This window comes from Lupinus angustifolius, chromosome LG06 (assembly GCF_001865875.1).
Source record: "Lupinus angustifolius cultivar Tanjil chromosome LG06, LupAngTanjil_v1.0, whole genome shotgun sequence".
Lineage (NCBI taxonomy): Eukaryota > Viridiplantae > Streptophyta > Magnoliopsida > Fabales > Fabaceae > Lupinus > Lupinus angustifolius.
In genome coordinates, this window is record NC_032014.1 from 29,306,068 (window position 1) to 29,328,999 (window position 22,932).

At 32.8% G+C, this 22,932-nt stretch overlaps 4 protein-coding genes across 5 annotated transcripts; 1 reads left to right on the forward strand and 3 right to left on the reverse strand.

The window, feature by feature from the left end:
- On the forward strand, nucleotides 5,006-7,195 carry LOC109350751 (L-type lectin-domain containing receptor kinase IX.1-like). Its single transcript, XM_019592046.1, has one exon. It carries the CDS (start codon nucleotides 5,134-5,136, stop codon nucleotides 7,096-7,098), a length of 1,965 nt encoding a protein of 654 aa, XP_019447591.1. The 5' UTR covers nucleotides 5,006-5,133; the 3' UTR covers nucleotides 7,099-7,195.
- Nucleotides 7,969-12,161, reverse strand: LOC109350752 (ubiquitin carboxyl-terminal hydrolase 22). The gene is made up of 3 exons (XM_019592047.1): nucleotides 11,137-12,161; nucleotides 10,481-10,599; nucleotides 7,969-9,718 (listed from the first exon to the last, which is right to left on the reverse strand). Exons 1-3 carry the CDS (start codon nucleotides 11,913-11,915, stop codon nucleotides 8,973-8,975), a joined length of 1,644 nt encoding a protein of 547 aa, XP_019447592.1. The 5' UTR covers nucleotides 11,916-12,161; the 3' UTR covers nucleotides 7,969-8,972.
- Nucleotides 13,659-15,172, reverse strand: LOC109350753 (ER membrane protein complex subunit 4). 2 transcript variants are annotated; one of them, XR_002108125.1, is made up of 6 exons: nucleotides 14,928-15,172; nucleotides 14,698-14,851; nucleotides 14,515-14,612; nucleotides 14,358-14,423; nucleotides 13,927-14,027; nucleotides 13,659-13,895 (listed from the first exon to the last, which is right to left on the reverse strand). XR_002108125.1 is itself a non-coding variant. In XM_019592048.1 (5 exons), the coding sequence occupies exons 1-5, from the start codon at nucleotides 15,117-15,119 to the stop codon at nucleotides 13,989-13,991; spliced, it is 549 nt and encodes a 182-aa protein (XP_019447593.1). In that variant the 5' UTR covers nucleotides 15,120-15,172; the 3' UTR covers nucleotides 13,659-13,988. The 2 variants fall into 2 exon arrangements, 1 of the variants encoding a protein (XP_019447593.1); XM_019592048.1 differs by having other exon boundaries at nucleotides 13,659-14,027.
- On the reverse strand, nucleotides 16,052-19,008 carry LOC109350754 (uncharacterized vacuolar membrane protein YML018C-like). The gene is made up of 8 exons (XM_019592049.1): nucleotides 18,730-19,008; nucleotides 18,170-18,505; nucleotides 17,583-17,797; nucleotides 17,285-17,355; nucleotides 17,074-17,172; nucleotides 16,738-16,855; nucleotides 16,513-16,648; nucleotides 16,052-16,423 (listed from the first exon to the last, which is right to left on the reverse strand). Exons 1-8 carry the CDS (start codon nucleotides 18,814-18,816, stop codon nucleotides 16,289-16,291), a joined length of 1,197 nt encoding a protein of 398 aa, XP_019447594.1. The 5' UTR covers nucleotides 18,817-19,008; the 3' UTR covers nucleotides 16,052-16,288.

Below are 22,932 nucleotides of genomic sequence, written 5' to 3' on the forward strand. Positions count from 1 at the left end.
AAAGACAGACCACACACCCCACGTGCAGACCCATCAACCAACCTGACCTCCTTCGTGTGGTCTCGCAGCACCGAATCTGAATCTCCTCCTATTCTTTTACCCAGTATTTTATTTTGTTTTTTTAACTTTCTATTACCGTTCACTTTTCTATGAGTAAATTACATTGATACCCCCGGAGTTTTAGTAAAATTACACAAATCACCCCTCATTTTTTAAGTGTAATTTTGTGGGAAAAAAAATGTGATAAATGCAATTAAGTTAAACAAAACATGATATATTGTGGAGACAAGTCCAAATAATATATGAGTCGATACCTCTTTATTATTTTTGGTTCGTTACGATATAGTATAAGAGCGATTTAAATAATATTTTTTTAGAATTGTTGATGCATTTTGTAACAAAAAATAATAAAGATACATCAATTTGTATATTATTTGAATTTTTCCTCACAATATAACATGTTTTGTTTAACTTAATTGCATTTATCACATTTTTTGTTTAAAAGATTACACTTGTTTCTCATGCAGGGGTGGTCAGTGTAATGAAAGTATAAAAACTAGAGGAGGTTTGTATAGGTGCAGAAAAGTGAGGGGTGATTTGCGTAATTTCACTAAAACTCATGGGATGTTAGTGTAATTAACTCTTTTTCATTGTATGTATAAACATTTTTTTCTTATGATAATAAAACAAAATCAAATATATTTATTTTATTTTATTTTTACAGTATGACAAATATACAGCCTATGAATTTGATAATATATTATTATATATATGTGATAATTAAATAGTTAGTAAAACTAATAATATTATAAAAGTACATGAAACTTAATAAATAGATAAATAAAACATCAGTAAGTTTTTAAAGATGGGTATTAAGTTTTTAATATAAATAATAATAATGATAATACTAGTAATATTAATAGAAGAATAAAATGATTGAATAATATTGTGATCAAACAACCTCTTCACTATTAGTTCAATTTAAAAGTAGTAATCTATATATTTTTAATCAATCACTTATTTTTGTATCAAACAATTTTTATATAGTTTTATTATAGTCTCCTTATGATTCGTGTTGTATCTAATTTATCTGAAAATGAGAAGAAGGTCTACAACCAACATTCTCTATTCGCTCTTAATTAATTCCATTAAATTAAAATAACCATATATTATAAACACTTTCAAATAAATAAAAATAAATTTAATCCAATCAATATTTTTAAATTACTAATAATCTATCAAACAAATAAACTATCATTTTTAATACTAGAACTATATAGTTTTGATTTCCTAATGCATATAGGAATATGTAGGAGCAAGATTAAAAATGAATATTTACTTTAAGAATTTTTTTTAATAAAATAAATGAAAGGTATTTAATCAATGCAATTAGGTAGGGTACTGTTTTATTACGGACAGACGAGATGCTAATACCTTCTTCGATTTGTAATTGACTCCTGGACTCATAACTCTTATCGCAAAAACCATTTTATCCGAAATTGAGCTTAAAAATGAGTTTTCTATGTTTTAAACCGCAAAAAGACTAGTGACGACTCTGAAAGAGGTTGTGTAGCCGAGAATCAGGGCACGACATATATGTATATCTAATTTTACCAGTATGCAATTTAATTAATGAATCATTGGCTAAACCACTGTATCACTACATTAGTAACATAATCGGTTTGATGACCAATACAACATTAATATCAGTGATTCATTTAGATACCATACACATGCATTGTTTGTAGCATATATATATATAAAGAGAGTGACTAAAGTGAGAACAATTATCATATAAATATTGTGTGAATAATTCTCATATAAAAACTGTGTGACTCAAGTGTAAATCATCAATATCATTTTATTACGGACAGAGAGGGTGCTAATACCTTCTCTGTTATGTAATTGAGTTCTGGACTCATAACTTTTATCGCAAAAACCATTTTATCCAAAATTGGGCATAAAATGAGTTTTCTACACTTTAAACCACAAAAAGCCTAGTGGTGACTTTGAAGGAGGTCGCGTAGCCGAAAACCGGACACAACATATATGTATATATATAATTTTACCAATATGCGATTTAATTAGTGAATCATCAGCTAAAACTCATATATGTATATTTATTTTCTCTTCTCTTTCTCTCTTGTTTCCTTTCTACCAAACAACTTTAAAACTCAACTCTATTTCCTATCTTTTTCTTTCCACTCATAATCTTTCTTTCCACTTGTAATATTTCTTTCAATATCTCTTATCATTTTATTCTTCAAACCAAATAAAACATAAAAGATACATGCATCATTAACCAATAACTAACTTTTAATTATAACTATTATGTATGGTTTTAAGGCTCATATTTATTGTTCTCGTAGTTTTTATGTGAGAACTATTTTTACTTGAGTCATTCTCTCTCTATATATATCCCTTCATTCTAATTCTCATTTTTCCTTTTTCTATAAGTAAAATTTTATTAAGGACATAATGTAAAAGTTACTTAATCAAAATATATTAAACATGACACCCAAAAAAGAAGATTGGGATGCCAATGAGATATCTTTCATTCATGAAAACCCATCAAGGTAAAAAGGAAAAACCATCTAAAACCCATATAAGATAAGACTATACTAATAACACTCCAAATTTATTATTGGATTAGAAGATCATTCAAACTAAGACATGCTAGTAGGTTTATGTCATCCTATGCTCCATATCCAATACTTAAACGTGATATCATCCACAACATCCTCCATACAAATTTCTTTGTTAAAAACCACTGCTTCATGAAATTCTAAAGTGACCAAATTCCGGTCATCTACGTCACATACTAAACTTTTGTCATTATTCGACCTTTAACTAGGAGAAAATGTTGCATTAGATGGGCCTTACTACTAGAAAGTTGGACCACTTTAAAGCCCAACCACTAGTAGATAAGTTGCCAAGTTTGGTCAGAAAAGTGACAAAAGAAAAATAAGTGATCCACAATTTCTTGTTGGACTTTGTACCATATACACAGAAGTCTATCCAACACGATCCTTCACACAATTGTCCGAGTCTTCAAAGGCGCTGCGGGTTTCCAAAACAAATGCTACATTTTTAGGTCTTTCGTTCTAGTAACACCATTTTGTTAAATAACTTTATAAGTTGATCTAACTGTACGTGTCTTTAAGACACTTCATGAAACCAAATTGAGTGATTCTTTTCCTCCTCCTTAATAATAGAAATATTAATAACCTATAAAAAGTTCATAGGTTATTTTGGTACTACCAATGATATTATTTCATCCTTTGAGTAAAAAACTAATTATTTTTATGGTGTGTAATTATCCCTCCCATCAAGAATTAAACTCTTTTGGTCTTTTTGTGGATCTAGCGAAAACGTATACTACTAAATCAACACTTTGTTGGTACTAATATATTTACTGAGAAACACTTATAAAATAATAAATAAGGAGAAAAGGGTAGAATTACTAATTGTCAAAATTCAACCATCAATATAGGGTTGGCAATAAAAACCGAACCCGTGGGTACCCGCCCGAACCGAACCCGAATTTAACGGGGTTCGGGTTTTACCCGGGTTTAAATTTCGGGTTCGGGTTCGGGTTTGGTATAGCAAAGACCCTAACCCGAACCCGCCCCGAAGTAAGGTAATTCAATTTAAAATTGAAATTTCTATCATTTGCCAATTGTTTTTAATCTCTAATGTTACTTTATATACTATTTGATCTTCAAACATAAAAGAAATGAAATAATACAAGAGAAAATAGAAATGTTAGAGTAAAATTACACGAAAATAATATCATATTTTCCTTAACACTTTATCATTTTCGAGTTTTTTTCGGGTTCGGGTTACCCAAAACCCGACGGATTCTGGGATGATATTTTTATTTTCAACCCCGTTGAGTTTGGGTTCGGGTTTTGAATTTCGGGTTTGGGTATGTGCAAACCCGACCCCGACCCGCCCCATTGCTATTCCTACGTCAATATCCAAAGTAGTACGTAGTGGTAGTTTTCTTTGGCACACAATCCAACTACAGACTCCATCTAGTTGTTTTTATAAGATGTAATTTAGAATTTTTATTAAAAGTCATTTTATACAATATTTACTATTTTTTCCTCTGTTTTTGCTTTTTATTCATTAATATGAAACAATAAATAAGTGAAATTTTCAACAACAAAAAAGTAAAGAAAATAAAATGATAATGTTATAATATGATCTTAAAAATGAAGAAAAATAAGTACATGATTAATCCATATAATATAGTGAGAAAGTAGAGTATGTTGATATATATAATTGGAGCAAGTTGCATTTGTAATGGTGGGGTGGGTTAAGTCAACTATCTTATTAAGATTAAGAATAACAAAAAAGTACCAACTTGCATGATGAGGCAGTTGGCTTGTTATAATATATAAGCTTTGTCCTAACCTCACCACAATTATACATATGCATTTCTCTATACACAATCAAAATATCACAAATACAAAAAAAAAAGTAATTTTAATACAATTAATAATTAAATTATGAAACATAACACCTACAAAACTAACTTTGAAAAAAATATAAAACATAAAATAAAATGAGTAAAACTATGCATACATATTTTAACTGTGGGTGCTACTTTTGCTATGCACTTTCATACGTTGGGAGACCAAAAACAGAAATAAGATAAGTTTTTGACTCTGTACACAAATTTTGAAGGCATGTGATTATATTATTTATATATATATATGTAGGTCATCTTTTGGATTCGGTGCCCGTTACTTGTCAATATTTGACCAAACACTCGAGTGAAAATTAAATAAATTATCAAAAATGGCACCCAGGAAAAGTTATATACATTGAATAAAAACTAGAATAGCTAGAGGGAAAAAATATATAGCAAGTTGGATTAAAATTGTCTAAAATCATGATTATCACATTAATATTAGTTATTATTATGGCTAACTAATTGCATTCATACAATGATTTTACAGCAACACCTCCAGCAAAGTTATTATTATCAAAGTTATAATGTATGTACATGGTACATCTCTCACCAACCAGAGTTAAATAAAGCAAAGTTTTATACTGTCAACTCAGTTTTAAGATTTCTTTGTATTCCATTAGATATTCATAATATACAAACACAAACACAAGGTCATGGATGTCAAAGTTTTTGTTGTTCTTGTTCTTCTTCTTGTTCTTCTTCTTCCAATAATATTAGTCCAATCATTATCCTTCAATATAACTGATTTCAACAATGGTGTGAATGCAAGTAATATGGCATATGAAGGTGATGGCCAACCCATCAATGGATCCATAGAGCTGAACAAAGTCAGCTATTTATTTCGTGTTGGAAGAGCCATTTATGGACAACCTTTGCACCTTTGGGACTCATCAACTAAGGTTGTCACTGATTTCACAACTACTTTCACTTTCATTATTGATAAGGTTAATGATACCTCATATGGTGATGGATTTGCATTTTACATGGCTCCACTTGGTTACCAAATTCCACCAAACTCAGCTGGTGGCACTTTTGCACTATTCAATGCTACTACTAATAGCAACTTGCCTCAAAATCATGTTCTTGCTGTTGAATTTGATACTTTTATAGGCTCAACTGATCCACCTATGAGGCATGTTGGCATTGATGATAACTCCCTCACTTCAGTTGCTTATGCCAGGTTTGATATTGATAATAACACTGGCAATCCATGTCATACTATCATAACTTATAGTGCTTATACCAACAACTTAATTGTATCATGGTCCTTCAATGGAAAGAGTAGTAGTAACTCTAGTTCTCTGTCTTATAACATTGACCTCATGAAAATTCTACCCGAGTTTGTGAATATTGGGTTCTCAGCTTCAACTGGTTTGTCCACTGAAAGAAATGTTATTCAATCATGGCAATTTAGTTCAACTTTAAATTCTTCTGTGGATGGTATAGAGTTAAACAGAGAAAGCAAGAAATCCAAGACAAACAAGGTTGTTGAAGTAGTTGCTATAACATGTCCAATTGTTTTGGTGCTTGTTGGAATTTTTGTTGGTTGGTTAGTGTTAAAGAAGAGAAGAGCCAACGTTGGTGATAATAATGAAAACCTTGGGAATGCTTCAGTGGAATTTGATCTTGACAAAGCAACCATTCCAAGAAGATTTGATTACAAGGAATTACTTGCTGCTACCAATGGTTTCGCAGACGATAAGAGCCTCGGGAGAGGGGCATCCGGACTAGTTTACAAAGGGGTTTTGAGTTATTTGGGGAGAGTTGTTGCTGTCAAGAGGATTTTCGCAGATTTTGAAAATTCGGAGAGGATTTTCATCAATGAAGTAAAGATCATAAGCCGATTGATCCATCGAAACTTGGTTCAATTCATAGGGTGGTGCCACGAGGAAGGTGAATTGCTTTTGGTGTTTGAGTACATGCCTAATGGAAGCCTCGACGCACATCTCTTCGGTGACAAGAAAGCACTACCCTGGGACGTGAGGTACAAGGTCGCATTAGGCGTGGCCTACGCGATTCGCTATCTCCACGAAGATGCAGAGCAGTGTGTCCTTCATAGAGATATTAAGTCAGCTAATGTTTTATTGGACACAGACTTCAGCACTAAGCTGGCTGATTTTGGGATGGCAAAGTTGGTTGACCCAAGATTAAGGACTCAAAGGACAGGAGTGGTAGGGACATACGGGTACTTGGCGCCGGAATATATCAATGGAGGGAGGGCTAGTAAGGAATCAGATATCTATAGTTTTGGTGTAGTGGCATTAGAAATTGCATGTGGAAGGAGGACTTACCAAGATGGAGAATTTCATGTGCCAATTATAAATTGGATATGGCAACTTTATGTGGAAGGGAATGTGCTAAATGCTGCTGATGAGAGATTGAATAAGGACTTCAATGAAGACGAAATGTTAAGTTTGTTAACATTAGGACTATGGTGTACACATCCAAATGATAAGGAGAGGCCAAAAGCAGCACAAGTAATTAAGGTTCTTCAGTTAGAAGCTACATTACCAGTAATTCCATCTAACATTCATGAACGTTCTTCTCATCTAACCCATACCCATTATTCCTCTCATTCACAACCAATCACTACAAGCCTTGTTCATGTTGGACGTTAATTTCATAAGGACTATGTTTCTCATGTACTTAGGTTCATATCCATATTAAGGGATTGTTTTTTGTTTGTATGTATACTTTCTGTTTTTCCTAGATTGCTATATCCATTCCTTATTTCTTTTTACATACATTAGCAATTATCAACTAGATGCTCAAATCTTTTCTTAGAAAATTAGTGTTTAGAAACCATGAATTGCAACTACAACACCAAATTGATGTTGGTGACTTATATATTAGAGTAATGGAAATTAACAGAACAAATAAGTCATTGTCTTCAAATGATTCTGAATCATATTGTGCAATTAGTACAAAAGGGCAGGGCTGACATATCAAAAAGCTTATAACTTTAGTTATCATTCCTGAATCCCATTGTTACTATCATCAAGTATCAATGCATAGTTGTTTCTTATCTGTCTACCACTATTCTTTTTTTATTGGATACCTTTCCATTTCTTCCTCCTTTTACACCGTTTTTTTTACATTGTCGTTGTATTATCCAACATTCATTTTTAAATGTTATGCTCAGGTGGTGGCTTCTTCTAAAATTCAGGCACCACCATATACTACAGAATGGGACATATTAAGTAATAAAAGTGAAGGAGAGGAAATACTATAGTGATATATCTCATTAAAATTAGGATAGTATTCACATATAACAGTCATGGCTACCCAAAAAACTTTTAAAGTCAAAATTTTCATACAATATGCTTCTAAATTTCAATTTTGGTCACAATAATTATATTACTTTTATGATTTACACAATAATGCAACTTACATGACTATAATTGCAACTAACTAGAAAATTACAATTGCAACTGCAATTTAAAATCTTGACCAAAATCCGCCCCTACACCCATTTTGGATGTCAATTGTGTAAACCATATATATGATATAGTGATATGATATCATCCTATTATAAATGAACTTCTTTCCTAGCTTCAAAATAAGATATTAATCACATGGTTGTAGCAACTGCAAGCAATAGCATTTATTTCACATAAATGACAACAATAACTTAAAAGTTATTGCTATAATAATATTCCTCACAACACTTTAAAAGAGCATACATGCCTTCAAAAGTACCCTTGTCTACAAACCAAGCAATCAACCTCTTTAAGGAATCTGAACTCTCACAGTAAAAGGTAGACACAATGCAATGTGATGGGACAAAAGGGATGCTATGTCAGTGTTATTACAATGTTGCTGTTCCACACATATATTAGAAATCCACATAGCCTCATTTTTGCACTTAATTTGTTTTCTTTTTCTCCACATTTAATGGAGACAGAAAAGTAGCAATGTTTGTTGAATAACTTCCATTATACAAAGTTGTTAAGGAATTGAGTTGCTTCTGTCTCCTTGATCTTTGTTTCATAGCTGTTGTTGACATATCCACATGCAAAAACTCAGGTTAGCAACCTGGCTTATCATTTCCATATTCAATCTTTCACAAGTCTAAAAATAACATGCATGCAAATCCATCTTGTCAACTCTCAACTGTAAACTGTGATTCTCCAGACTGAAGGGAAAGAAAATGTTCTCAGTTTCATTTTCTGTGATTCTCTGTTTAGGAAAACATCTTCCATTTTCATTTTCTGTTTGCATGAATGATTACAAGCATGTTACCTTGCTTTCATTATGTTTCATGTTTTCAAAGATTTGTATAGGAAACAATGATAGTTTCACTGTTTCATGTACAAATCTTTGAAAACAACAAACATAATGAAAACAAGGTGCTATGCTTGAAATTATTAGTGAGAAGGTGAAATGTTTTCGTTAAACGAAACTGACCCTAAGCATCAAGTTGGCGTACTCGATGCCACAAAAAACACATTATAATCCACTAATTGCTCATGTACTCCCCTTAATATCTTCTCTAGCAACATCCAGCAATAGGAAGAAATATATCTCCATTTGCTTTATTGTACAGAGCTTTTTGCACATAGAAAATCATGTAGCACTGTGAAGCTCTGACTGCAGCCTCATCAACCTCAGTTATCCAAGCATCATCACATCTGTACCACTGCTTCCTTAAACGTAAAAAGGTAACATAATGACCAGACTCAAGCGTCCCCGAATGTGTCACTACTGCAAAAATCTTGAACTCAGAAAACACATCGGAGTCATCACCCCCAAAATTAAAAATTCTATTTCGATATCTGGCTCTAAGGATTGAGGAGGACAAATATGGGGTCATGTCAAAGGAAAACGGGAAGTGTACGTAGCGGTCTATCTTTCTTGACATCTTTCTAACAAACGAGTGCTCAAATCGTTTTACGTGCAAACTAAGTACCAAAGGAAGCTTTCTGATAGACATTTGCTTCAATGAGTCCTGCCTTTCCTGACAATTCTGGCAGTAAAGTTTCTGGTCTGACCCCAACTTCTCTGGCCTAGTGAACAAATCCAAACAACCGAAAAGCGTAGACATACTACTGCCATCCTCTTTCTGTTTGGAAAGCTTTTTACCCTTTTCTGCTAATGAGACATTGGAATCCAAGTTAAGTGAAATATCCACATAAGGGTCATAGGTAGTTGAGGTAAATCCACATGCCATACAGGTAACATCTGATCTCAATAGTCCGGAGAACACTCTATGAACTACACATTGGCAGTCACCATTACCTGTGTAAAACAATAATCATGCATTATTTGGGTAAACATAAGAACTGATTTATGTGACATGATAACTTTTTCTTAGATTTAGATCAAAATATGTTTAGTCCCCATGACATAGACGATTTTGGTTTTGGTTCTCTTCAAAATTGTTTTGCACCCTTGAAGAGTGGCATAAAGTAGACACTTTTGGTTTTGGTTCTCTTCAAAAATGTTTTGCACCCTTGAAGAGTGGGGAAATTAGTGATTTTCGTACACGACATTAACTTTCCATTGCTTTTAGTCCCTATTAAGTTTCACTTCTTGTTTTTAGTCCTTACTGCCACATGTCATCTATGTGCCAATGTTGCCGCGACGTTCTGGCGGTCACACCAGCACCTAACAGAAGTAACTTAACATCGGGCACCAAGAGTAGGTATTTCAAACTTTGCGGAGGAGATGCAAAGAGGACAAAAGTCAAACTACTTCTACATTAGAGGGACAAAAAACATATTTAAACGGTAGATTTATTTCTGTACTTTACATATAAAACCTTGAGATATATCTGAAAGTGTTCCGCAGACAGCAAAGAGTCCATAATGAATATTTGATTTTATCTAAAGTTGTTAATGCATTCCTAGACTAAAGTCACTAAACCTTACATCATTATAGTTTTTCTATTTTGGATAAAATGCCTCATCATGTAGATAACTAAATTTACAACACAGAAAGTTGACCCATGCATGAGACAACAAAAATGCAGGAAAGCACCACATCTCAGCATCTAAATACCTCTGCATACGTTCCTTGATTTGCCCTCTTTCTCATGTATTGCATCTAACATCGAAATGAAAAACTCATGAGCATCCTGCTGCTCATAACTCGCTAAATTTGCTGAATGCTGCCACCAGCTTGAAACAAAAATAAAAAGTTTCACCATTCAAAAGAAACAAGAATTTGAGCACCAAAGCAAAAAGGGGGCCAAAGTCAAAAAATTATTGGGCTCAACGTTCAAACTGAAGTCGCTCCAAGCAACTTACAACTAGATTCATACAAACAAATCATCAACATCAAACTTGTTATGAAAAACATCAAGTTAGAGCTGAGCTGGCAGCATGCATGCTCAAAAACATGCTTGCTTTTGTCAAAGAAATCTTCAATGAAGAACTTGCTACTTTACACACTTCGGGCCAGATGGCACCACATCCCAGCATGCTTGCTTTCATAGTAATTGACTAAATCATTGAATCAATGAATTACCACTTCAAGTGGCTGAATATCTTAATATAGAAAATTAAGCAATGAACCATTTTTTCTATATATCAATAGCATTTAAAAATACCACATTTTCACATATGAAGCTAAGACAGATTAAATTCCTATGATAAGTGTCAGCCATTGTTTTCATGACACAAAGGATAATAACATGAAAGATATGAATGGCAAACCTGTAGAGAAATTGAGCAGGGCTATATGGATTCCGATCACCCGAAAATACAGCTGAAAAAATAGCATTGATATCACAAAGCAAACACAGTCGTTGATCAGTGTTTGCTGTTCTTTTGTGACAAGCTTCCATACAATGTCCACCATTCAAGAAATAGTCCCTGAAAGGAGGTGCATGTAGCAATGCCTGCAACACAGAATTCATGAAACATGTACTACCCAAATTGTTCAACCCTCTCAAACCCAAAGGATAACATGATTTAGCCCTCAGATCTCTAATTGAATTGGAAACTCTATACTTCGATGTACGCAAATCAAAGGATGATTCAAATCTCCTTCTCTTGATCAATCTCTGACCAATACTCTCATTCAAAGTGGAACCTTTTGACATGAGAAGCATTGAATACTTAGACATGACAAGTTGATCAAAATCAGGGTCATACAATTGATCATGACATAGAGCACAATAAAGTTCAGCCCTTTGAATGTCTACAAACAAAGCATGGCCAATTTGTGATTGAGGGTGCAAAAGGGTATGATCCAAACAAGAGAATGAAGAACAGATCAAACACAAATACATCCTCCCTTGAAACCTATTACAGATACTGCATCTGGGTATTGCTGTTGTGTGTGGTTTCTTGATGCTAGTTTTCTTCGCAATTGGAGAAGTGACAAGAAGGTTTTGGATGGATTTGTAGGCATTGAAACCATGGTTGAGCTTGTAATCAGAAAGGTGTTGGCATGGCTCTGGGTTTGAAGAAAAAGGGTTTCTTTGGAACATAACTGTATGAAAATGAAACAGAGAAAAAAGAATATGATAATTGTGATGGTGTGATCTAAAAGAATGAAAGAAAAAAAGCAAAAGAAATGAAAGATGAGGACTTTAGTTATTGTTGGTTATGAGAAATGATTATGAAAAAAGAAGACATGGTATGAGATATGAAAATGAATCAAAGAGTGAATAGAAGACCAAAACAAGTTTGGTTCAAAGTTTTTGCTTTTTCTATTAACAGAAAATCAAAACACCGACTCACTATCTCATCAACTCTCCATTCCATTCCATTGGAAAATGGAAACACTTCTAATATATGTCATTAATTAACTTTGGGGCAATTTATATCTTAACCTAATGTAATAATTCACATAATAATTCACGAATGTTGAAATTATGCATATACAAAAACAGTTATTGGAAAACTTGTTCCTTTAGGTGCCTTAATGTAATTCAAACATAGCCTCTATTTGGGACAGCTTGTTAGAAACTGGACAAGTGGTTTGAAGTAAAAGTTGCGATGTGATATTTGGATTTATCTTTTTAGCTATTATTTGAATTGTTATTTTTATAATATTTATAATGGTTTTTACCTATATAATAAATTGTTTAGATTATTTCATACTTAAATTTAACCAATTTTATTTTTACTATCATAGGTATGTGCCATTTGATTAGATGTAGTGATGCACTAATTAAGTTTTATTAGCTTACAATATATTAAGGATTTATAATAGATAAGTGACTTCAATTATCTTCTGAAATTAAGATTTACAAACTCCAATTTTTTCTAAAAATCTCCTGTAACTACAAATAGGAATGACAACAGGGCGGAGTCAGGTTTGCACATACCTAAACCTGAACTCGAAATTCAAAACTTGAACTCGGAAAAAACCCGAAAATTATAAATGTACTAAGAAAAATATAATATCATTTTCGTTTCATTTTTCTCTGGCATTTCTATTTTCTTTTGTATTATTTCATTTCTGTTATGTTTGAAGATCTAATAGTATGTAAAGTAAAATTAGAAATTGAAAACAAAGGCATATGATAAAAATTTCTATTTTAAATTGAATTACATTACATCCGGACGAGTTTAAGTTAGGGTCACACAAACACAATCTTTAGTTGGATAATCCTTTTGTTCCACGAAAGTAAGAAATTAAACTTCAAATGCTCAACTAAACTATATAAGAACATTTTTTAAAAAGTAAAAGACACATAAAACATGCTACGTAAAGTGTAAACCAAATTTCTTATTTGGATAAATTTCTTTAATGTGGAGCAAAACTATAACTATATATTTTTCTGATTTTTTCAAAAGTCGTTATGATTATTTAGATATTTTAATTTTCTAAAAGTTATCAAGTAAATTGATGAAGCAAACCTAACCAAATTATATATTAAAGATTTAACTCAATTAAGTTTTTGTAGTGCAAAACATGAAGAACCAAACAAAATCATAATATTCCTAAAACCGAATGAAACCAATCCCTTAAAAGCCTTGTTGGAATGATATGAGGACTAAATGGATATGAGAGTATATACTAGATAGTACCTTCCTGCTGTCTTCTTCAAATTTAGTGCAACACATTCCATTCTTGCTTTCTTCCTAATTTATAAATACTAGGAGAAATGGAGAATACTAAGAACATTAACAAGTATTGGGTTCAGGAATTACAATTCTAAAGAGTAAGTACTTCAGTTTATTTACGCCCTTTTCAAACTTAGCACTCGATTAGACAACAAGGGGAAGATAAAAACAACATAGGCATAGCTATATTGCATGTTTCCTAGATGTAAAAAATATTATTCCTTTTACATCAAAACAGCAATCAAAAGTGATATAGCCAAATATGATGTGACAACATCAGAATCCTACATATAAATAGAAATATAAATACTTTTCATAGTTATCTAGATAAATAAACCATCATATTTCATGCAGTCCAAAGTAACCATTATAAATAAACCATATCTCATGCATTCATAAGTGACCATTAGGACTCATGCTGTTGGCCAACAGCACTGAAACCTCTTCCTTCTTTGTTCAACTTCATTTCAAGATGAAAAACTGGCACATCAACCCAAGTTTATACCTCCACCTGAATACTCCACCTCCTGAAGATAATTAACATCAAGGTCATAAGCAGATAAAGTAAAGCTTCCAGGAATTAGAGCATAGTTTCTAACTGAAATGAAACAATCGATCATCAAGAAGCAGGAGAGAACACAATTAGAGCCTGTTTGGTTTGCAGAAATTGATAGAAACAGTAAAATTCAGAATAGTATTATAGAAGATTTTAGAAAGAAATGAGCATGGATGCTCTACAATAACATAAATTCCAGAGTTTACACTCCTAACGAGAGAGAAAGCTCTCCTCCACAGTATTAATTCTCACAAGCATAAAATGAAATCAACATAGAACATAAGATGGCAGTTAAAGCAACCTGAGCAGGTGGCAAGGATGAGACCCAGTCTGATGTGTGCGTAGGAAGAAGCCCCATGGCGTTAAGCTGCAGAACAGGACAGACACAAATGAATTACAACAGCAAAGTACATAGCACCAATGTTATCAAACTCAATTAATAAAGAGAGATATGTTACCTTCCAAACACCAAGTGCCAAGCCACCCAAATTGAGGGCTATGAATAACAACTTAGGTCCGAGAAGTTCGACTTTAGTGTCTTTGTAAGGCTCAAAAACTGAAACAATAGAAATTATAAGTTATAAGTTATAAGGTATAAGGAGAGAAAGAGAATGAATAGAGACTAGAGAGAGAGAGCTTACTCTTTCCGACAGATTGTAAAGCGGAAATAGGTTGCCAGAGAGCAGAGAAGGTAATACCAATGCTGAACAAGTGTACAGTTGAACCAGCCATCCACATCATGAATCCCATCATTAACAAGTTCTTGAATGGTGCTTGTGCTACTTCCCATGCTTTCTGGTATTCAGCATGAATCAATCATCATAATCAATCAATAATCATAATCAATGAATGAATCATCAATAATCATTACCTGAGACTTCCAAGTGGATTCAGCGTCCTTGGATTGGCGAGAGAGAGAGGAATCATCGAGATCGAGAGAAGAGCGAGAGAAACCAGGAGGATCAAGGAAATCACGAGAAGAAGGAGAAATAGAATTATCAGAGAAATCAATTCCCCATCTTCGTCCCACAGATCCAACCATCACGCCCTTTCCTTTCTCCATTCCAGATCCCTAATTCACTAATTCACTAATTCTTAAAACAAAAACAAAAACAAAAACAAAACCCACCCCACCCCACTTTATATATAATATGTCTCTATTGCCCCCCTTAATTCCAATATATTTATATTCAACTATTTAAATTTAACTAATTATTATATAATATAAATATATATAATCTATTTTTTATGATATACATATATCCCTTTATAAAAACATATATTTTAGTGACCATATCTTTTGTCTTACATTGTTTTGTCACTCCATGTATCATTTGTGATTGATTAGAAAAATACTTAATAATTAAATTTTTAACTTAAATATATATTTTTCAATCAATCATAACACTAAATGTTGGACAGGAGATATGCTCATATTTAAGTATATTTAAGGGGATTAATCTATATATAAAGTGTGATAATTGTCTATTCTCTTGAACTATACTTCTTACGAGTAATCAAGTACTTTGAAATATATTAATTTATTATACAAAATCGTGAGAAAATACATTTGATAATATAACTAACATAATAACAAAAGTGGATAATGATACAACTACAATTGTAATTATAATTATAGAAGTAATCAAGATATATTTAAACCGTCCATAGAAATTGTGGTAGTTAATGATTACCTTTAACCTGTCAATCAAAAAGTCGAACTTTGGTTTTGATAAAATGCTAAGGTTTATACTGAGTTAGGATTATCTCCACTAATTGAGAGGCAAAGTGATCATTTTTCACTTACGTGTAAACATAAAAATGTCTAATCATATTAGATTTTTCTTTTGTTTTGAGTATATTTGTCTCTTCATCGATCGAGAAGATCCTAACTCATTTATATTATAACCGATTGAAATAGAGTATTCCAAGAGTAAGCTTAAGGACTCCACTCCACATTATCAGTTCTAGGGAAATCTAGACTATTAGGACTTAACTCCCTTCCTCTTTGTATTCTTCTCTTTCCTTATTTTTGTTGTAATGTGAGCAGCATTTGCATATTTGATGAAAGCATAATTTAACAAATGACATACCATACTATTCTTCAACCCTGTTACATCCTAAAGAATCATTTATCCACTAAAAGTTAATGTGACACAAGGCTTGAAGTTGAAGAACATTCTCACTTTAAATTAAAGCACAACATTTTATTTCAACACTCATGCTCTTCCCTCACCAATTCACATACATAGTTTCTTCCTCGTTTAATATACATAATTCTTGCTTCTCATAACAAGAACTAGTTAACTCTGCATCATTTCTTGAAAACTTATCTGAAAGGTTTGCTAGACTAAATCCTGCAAATACCTGTTTCCAATAAAAAAACCAAAGAAAAATAATGAAACATTGCAAATGAAGATTACTAAATATGAGATGGTGGAAAAGAAAAATGAGACCTGAATGCATCCAAGAATGTAGGTTGCAGAGTAGTTTCGAGCATGTATAACCATGTCAGCTATCATGGCAACAGGAATTGTCAATGACATGCCTAATGTTGCAACCAAAGGAGATGTCCAAACTATTGACAAGGCCCTGTTACATTATTCTACTCTTATTATGTTTTCATTCTATTTGTTTCATTTTTCATCATCAAAATCATACAAGGTGTTAGATCAACTTACCAAAAGTAATCTGAAATCACACTTGACCAAATGCTATTTGCAATAACGATCTTCCAAGTTGACTTTGAACTTGGAAGTTCAAAAGGAGGTTCAATTCTAGCAGCATTTAATGGCCATGCTGCATGAAATTTGCAAGAACATCAAAAAAATGCACATCTTTAACTATGCAACTATGTATGATTACTCCTACCATAGGCTGGTGAACTAAATTCTCAATATCTAATGGTTCTTCTTATTTGTTCTAAATAGTGGTGCAGATAAAAAGGATCCATTTACACCCTTTACATCACATGAGAATACTATGGACCCACAAATGCCTATTAAAAAATTCCGTACCTAGCCACCAAAAGCCAATAAGACAGTAGAGACCAATGCAACCAAAAAACTTTTGAATGTCAACCTTGTCTCCTGTTCCAACAGAATTCTTGAGAAGCACTGCAATTAATTAACCAAGATTAACAATGATATTCAGAGTTAGAACTCCACAAAATTAAAGTTATTTCTAGTTTAAATGAAATGTATGAACCTGTCATTAGAGATATCATACCTGTGTATAAGCCATAACATATTGCAGAGAGTAGACCAAAGATATCCCCGGTGATGGAATGCTTTCCAGCCCTTACCAAGAACAACTTCCATTTTAGGATATTGAAAGAATAACTACGACATAATATCTAGAGTCTGTTCGGTTAGCGAAAATGTTACCTTTTTGTATCAGTTTTCTATACCTAACATAATGTAGACAATGTGACATTTTCCAATTACTCACAAAAGCATTTTCCATACACCAAACATGCCCTATAGAGGGAAGGCCTTTGCACAAAAACAAATGACATTCAACTTACTCAGACATTCTGGTTTTGTCATCTGCTGCCCAAGTTTTCCCAATGGTTGTCATGGCAACACCAGCCATACTGATTAAAACAGCGACTAGTTTCGTTACATTTACTGAGTCCTGGCCGAAAAGAGCTCCGAAGAAAAGGGTAAAGAGACCTGAAGTGGAACTTAGAACTGTTGTGCTTACAACACTAGTATTTGCAAGTGCCAAGTTTGAGAAATACTGCATCATACCAATCAATTCTAAGTTTGCAACACTATACACACAAAATACAAAATACAATGAGTAGCAACATCTTGGAAAGTCATGGACAGCATTAATTCCATTATTTCTATCCCCATATTTCCAAGTTCATAATTTTTTGAAGTATTATTTTATGATACTAATTATTACTCCTTCTAAGCAATATTTTCACTCTACAGTATCTGGAAACATTTATAAGAATTAAGCTACATGTATAGTTCTACAAAATTGATCATGCTACATCTAAATGTAACCACTTGTATTCTAAGTTCTCCACAAAAAGGTTAAAATGCAAAACCAAAAAAGACAGTTTGACAATTAAAGAATGAGATTAAAATGAAACCTTGTTACCTCTGATGCAAACCATATTGGAGTGAGGTAGAAGCCACACTTGGCAATTTTCCATGAAGTATCTTCATAAATTTGTTCAAGCAAGGGAGGTTGATCTTCCTCTTCTTTATTGATACCTTCTTCTCTTTCTTTAACATCCTTGTCAGTAATTAAACAACATTTTAGATTGGTTTCTTGTCTAACTGGGGTGTAGTCCCTCCTATGATGGTTTCTACATAAAGTTTTGAGTAAGCTACAAATCCACCCTTTGAAAACTGAAATTGGTAAATGGACCACCATGAGAGATACTCCAAGGTAAGTGAGTACAAAAGGCTGTTTATACTCCCTAAAAATCCCCTGCAGTAAAGTATCATAAAATAATAAGTATTACCAAACTTATTGCATTATCAAACTTTTCATAGGTTAACAGTGAAGAAATAATAAGCTTTAAGGAATAAAGTAACAATTACAATCAGAAACCATATATAATTCCATATAGATTGTTATTACTGACAAATTTGTAGGTCCAATGTGTTGGAGATTCAGATAAAGCATTAGGAGAAAGGGAAAGAAGTTATAACCTGGGTTATTTCTGCAGAGCTGACAAATATTAACACAAAGGCTCCAATAAGCCCCAACCCTGCATGGTACCTCCAACAACCACCCATTAAAACTTTAATAACGTGTAACCGTATATAGTAAAGTATAAGCTTTTCTATAAAATCATCACAGTGTAGTTTTCTATAGCATTGACAACTCTGGAATAACTAGTTAGACATATTACATATTAGTTTATATGCATGCAAAGGGTGGAGATAGTTAGAGGGATATGTTGAGAAAATGAAATTGACGTGATTAAGCTTGTAGTTGCTTCTATAGTAGTAGGCGTTATAGGTATAGCTTCTGACACCTGCCATTGCATTTTATGTAAATAATGCATGTAAGCTATCGTGGCTACCAAGGACCATAACATGTGTATTTGAGTAAGGGGCATCATTCATGCATATATCACTCAATTCTCCTTTAAAATGCTTAATTCATGGCTCATACCTTGTATAACACGCTATTAATATATGTCACTAAGGTTAATATTCTTGATCGTGACTTAGCCGGTAACAATTATTTTATATCATTCAGAATTGTTGCAAATTACTGTAACAACAATTATTATTTGTCACATACAAGAGAATCTAGATCATATATATGTTTACTTTTTAATTTTTTCATCCACAATAACATAAGTAATATGTCCTATTTCCAAGATTGTCTTTTCTCACTTATCATGATCAGAAGCAGTGATATAATATATTTTTGTATTTTGTATGAAATTCAATGTGCATTTGCTGCATTATATCCGATTCAAAGATTAACATAAACACACATTGAAATGCGTGATTTTGAACCGTTTGTGTCATGTTATCACTTTGGTTGAAGTTGAAGTTATCCCATTTTTGTTGTTTGATAATTGATATATGCATAATCCGGTATTATTAGGTAGGATGGTACTGAAACAATGATCCTTTCAAAGATTAACATAAACACACAATGATATGCTTTTCTACTAAAGGGTTGTCCTTAGTTGATCTTGTCATCCTTTCAGGTGCACATTCTTCCAATGGAGTCATCATAATTAATAATTATTGTCTTCCTTCTTTATAATATCATTTTTTGATTTTAAGTCTCTTCCTCTGCCTTTTATTCTCAGAAAGGTAAATGATTTGACCTTTACTTGAGATCTATGCTCTATACATTCTATAATTTACTCCTATATAAGACTTTGAATTATTGGTTAAAGATTCTGTTAGGTAGATCCAATTGAATTATAAATATAGAAATTGATGTTTTGGGTTTGCAGGAGGTCACACCATAGGAACAGCACATTGCAGCTCATTCAGGAACCGTTTCAAAGAAGACTCCAATGGAAAATTCACCCTCATTCACAATAATACCCTTGACACTAACTATGGTATTGAGAGCAATGTTGAGGATATTGACAAAAACATATTTAATTTAATGATACATTTTAATTGGTCTGGTACACTAATTAGGACACAAATGAGGATAGAGAATCTTCATTCTCCAAGAGAACTATTCAAGTTCAGTTTGTTTCAATCTTTAATCATAATTAAGATGACAACATGTATGATCATTCATCACACTACTTGTTTAAAGTTTGCTTGGCTAGCATTTTTCTAAAAAAGTGATCTCTATTTTTAAGAGTAGAAGAATAAAATAGCAAAATAATTGCTTGTTACAATCCAATATTACTCATACACATACATTTGGGTTAAGTTTACTCTCTAGAATACAATCCAATATTATCTACTCAAATCAAATATAAATCACACAAGCAAACATGCATAAAGTATTTACTAACATCAAAACAATTATATTAAAGGTAAAGATTGAAGATGATAGCATACATTGATATTACATTTAAGCATGTTTGAGGGACATGTAAAGTATAGGATCCAAGCATGATGGATGAAATAGAAATAGAGAGAGATATAAAAGGGTAGGTTTACATATAGCATAGGATCAGTGAGCTTTCCTCCTCTGTTCTTGTACTTGTACTTGTACTTGTACTTTGTTATCGGTACTCAATCTGTAAATCCAGTATACCTAATAACAAGGGGAAACAGGATTAGATGAATAGTAGATGAATAGAAGAAGAGAGTAATTAACAGTTACCAATGCCAAGAGATGAAGAGCGATTAACAAAATGATTGAGAGTAGAACTAAGAATGGGACTGCATCTAACATCCATGCCTTCTCTACCCAAATTCCAACCATTCTCATTCTCATTCAGATCTCTTTTCCATTACCAGATCCCTCTCCCTCTCTCTCTCTTCACTCACAACATAATAATAATAATAATAATATATTCTCTACCTTTACCTATCCAATCAAATCATTTCAGACCTAATTCATTACTATCATCTATTAAAAACAACAGAATATATAAGTTATTTGCATTTCAATTTATAAATCAGACATGTCATGGGATTTGCTTTAATATATATATATATATATATACACGTTTGAGAGCGTGACATTTACGTCTAATTTAAATTATACTAGTTATATTATATCTCAACCATTTATTTTCTTAAATTCAACGGACCAAATAAATTAAACTTCAAATTTATTTAAGATTTATCTTTCTCTCTCATCATTTATGGTCCATTGGATATAAGAAAATGAATGACTAAGATTGAGTGTAATTAATGTAATTTAAATGGGGTATAAACAGACCCCTCTTCTATATATATAATATATATCAGGAAGAATTCGTTTACACACAAATTAAGTTACACTAATTACACTCAATATGATACCGTCCAAATGGATGAAAATTAAAAGATTTTTTTCTCTCTCATCATTTATTTTCTCATATATTTGGTACATTAGATTTAAGAAAATCAATGAATAAAATTAAAGGTAATTAGTAAAACTTAATTGGATGTAAAGAGAGATTCAATATATATATATAGTAATTTAATCAGCCACCCAAAGTTCATTTGTGACACCAAATCTGCAATATAGGTCTTGTTGTTTCCTACATGTAGCAGCATGACCCTTCAACGTTATATTCTCCAACTTGCTAATCTCATCTTGTTGTGCAATGACTCATATATCTGGATAACAATAATACAAGTTATAGACTTGGGCTGATGTAAAGGGGTTGGGATAGAGGACTATATATATTGATGTTATGTAAACCTAATGTAACAATGAGAAGAATAGTAAAACATTAATTCTTATTCTCTAATAATATATAGTGGTAGCCGCTCAACGCTCCGGGGGACGTAGGCACAATTGGCTGAACCTCGTTACCAAGTCTCTTGTGTTATTCTCTTGTCTCTATACTCTTTACTATTTGATTGTTCGCTTGTTCCCAACAATTGGTATCAGATGGCTCTTAACCCAGGTGTCAAATTCGAGGTGGGGAAGTTCGATGGAACTGGTAATTTCAGATTGTGGCAAATGAGGGTTAATGATGTGTTGACTCAACAAGGTCTATCAGAGGCGTTGCGTGAGAATAAACCAGAGGGTGTGGATCAACTGGATTGGGAAGAGTTGAAGGAGAAGGCCGTGGGAATCATACAGCTGTGTCTATCAGATGAGGTGATGTATCATGTTATGGATCTGACATCACCAACAGAGGTATGAGAGACATTAGAGAAGCGATTCATGTCCAAGTCTCTAACAAATAAGTTGTATTTGAAACAGAGACTCTATGACCTGAAGATGCAGGAATGTGCTGATTTGCAACAACATCTCAACAATTTTATCAAGTGATCAATGACTTGTAGAAACTTGATGTGAAGGTTGATGATGATCAATAATATTATGGTGTTCTTTGCCAAATTCCTATGAACACTTGGTGACAACATTGACATACAGGAAATACTCAATCAAACTGAATGAGATCACATCTGCTCTTCTGTCCCACACTCAAAGAAGACAGAATGTAGGTGAAGGGTCTCAGAGTGATGGTGTGTATGTGAAAGGGAGCTAAGTGCGTGGGAGGAGACAAGGCAGAGGAGGTCCTGCCAAAGGGAAAAGACTAAATTCCAGGGGCAGAACATCAGTAGAGTGCTATAAATGCAAACAGACTTGGCATTATAAAAAATATTGTCTCAATGAATGGAGTCCTAGCAAGCCGGTGGGCAAAGATGGAGTATCTACATCTGCAAATGTTGCACAGAAAGATGACTCTGGTACAATAGTGAAGTTGATCTACTATATGTATCATCAAATTATAGTATGGATGAGTGGAT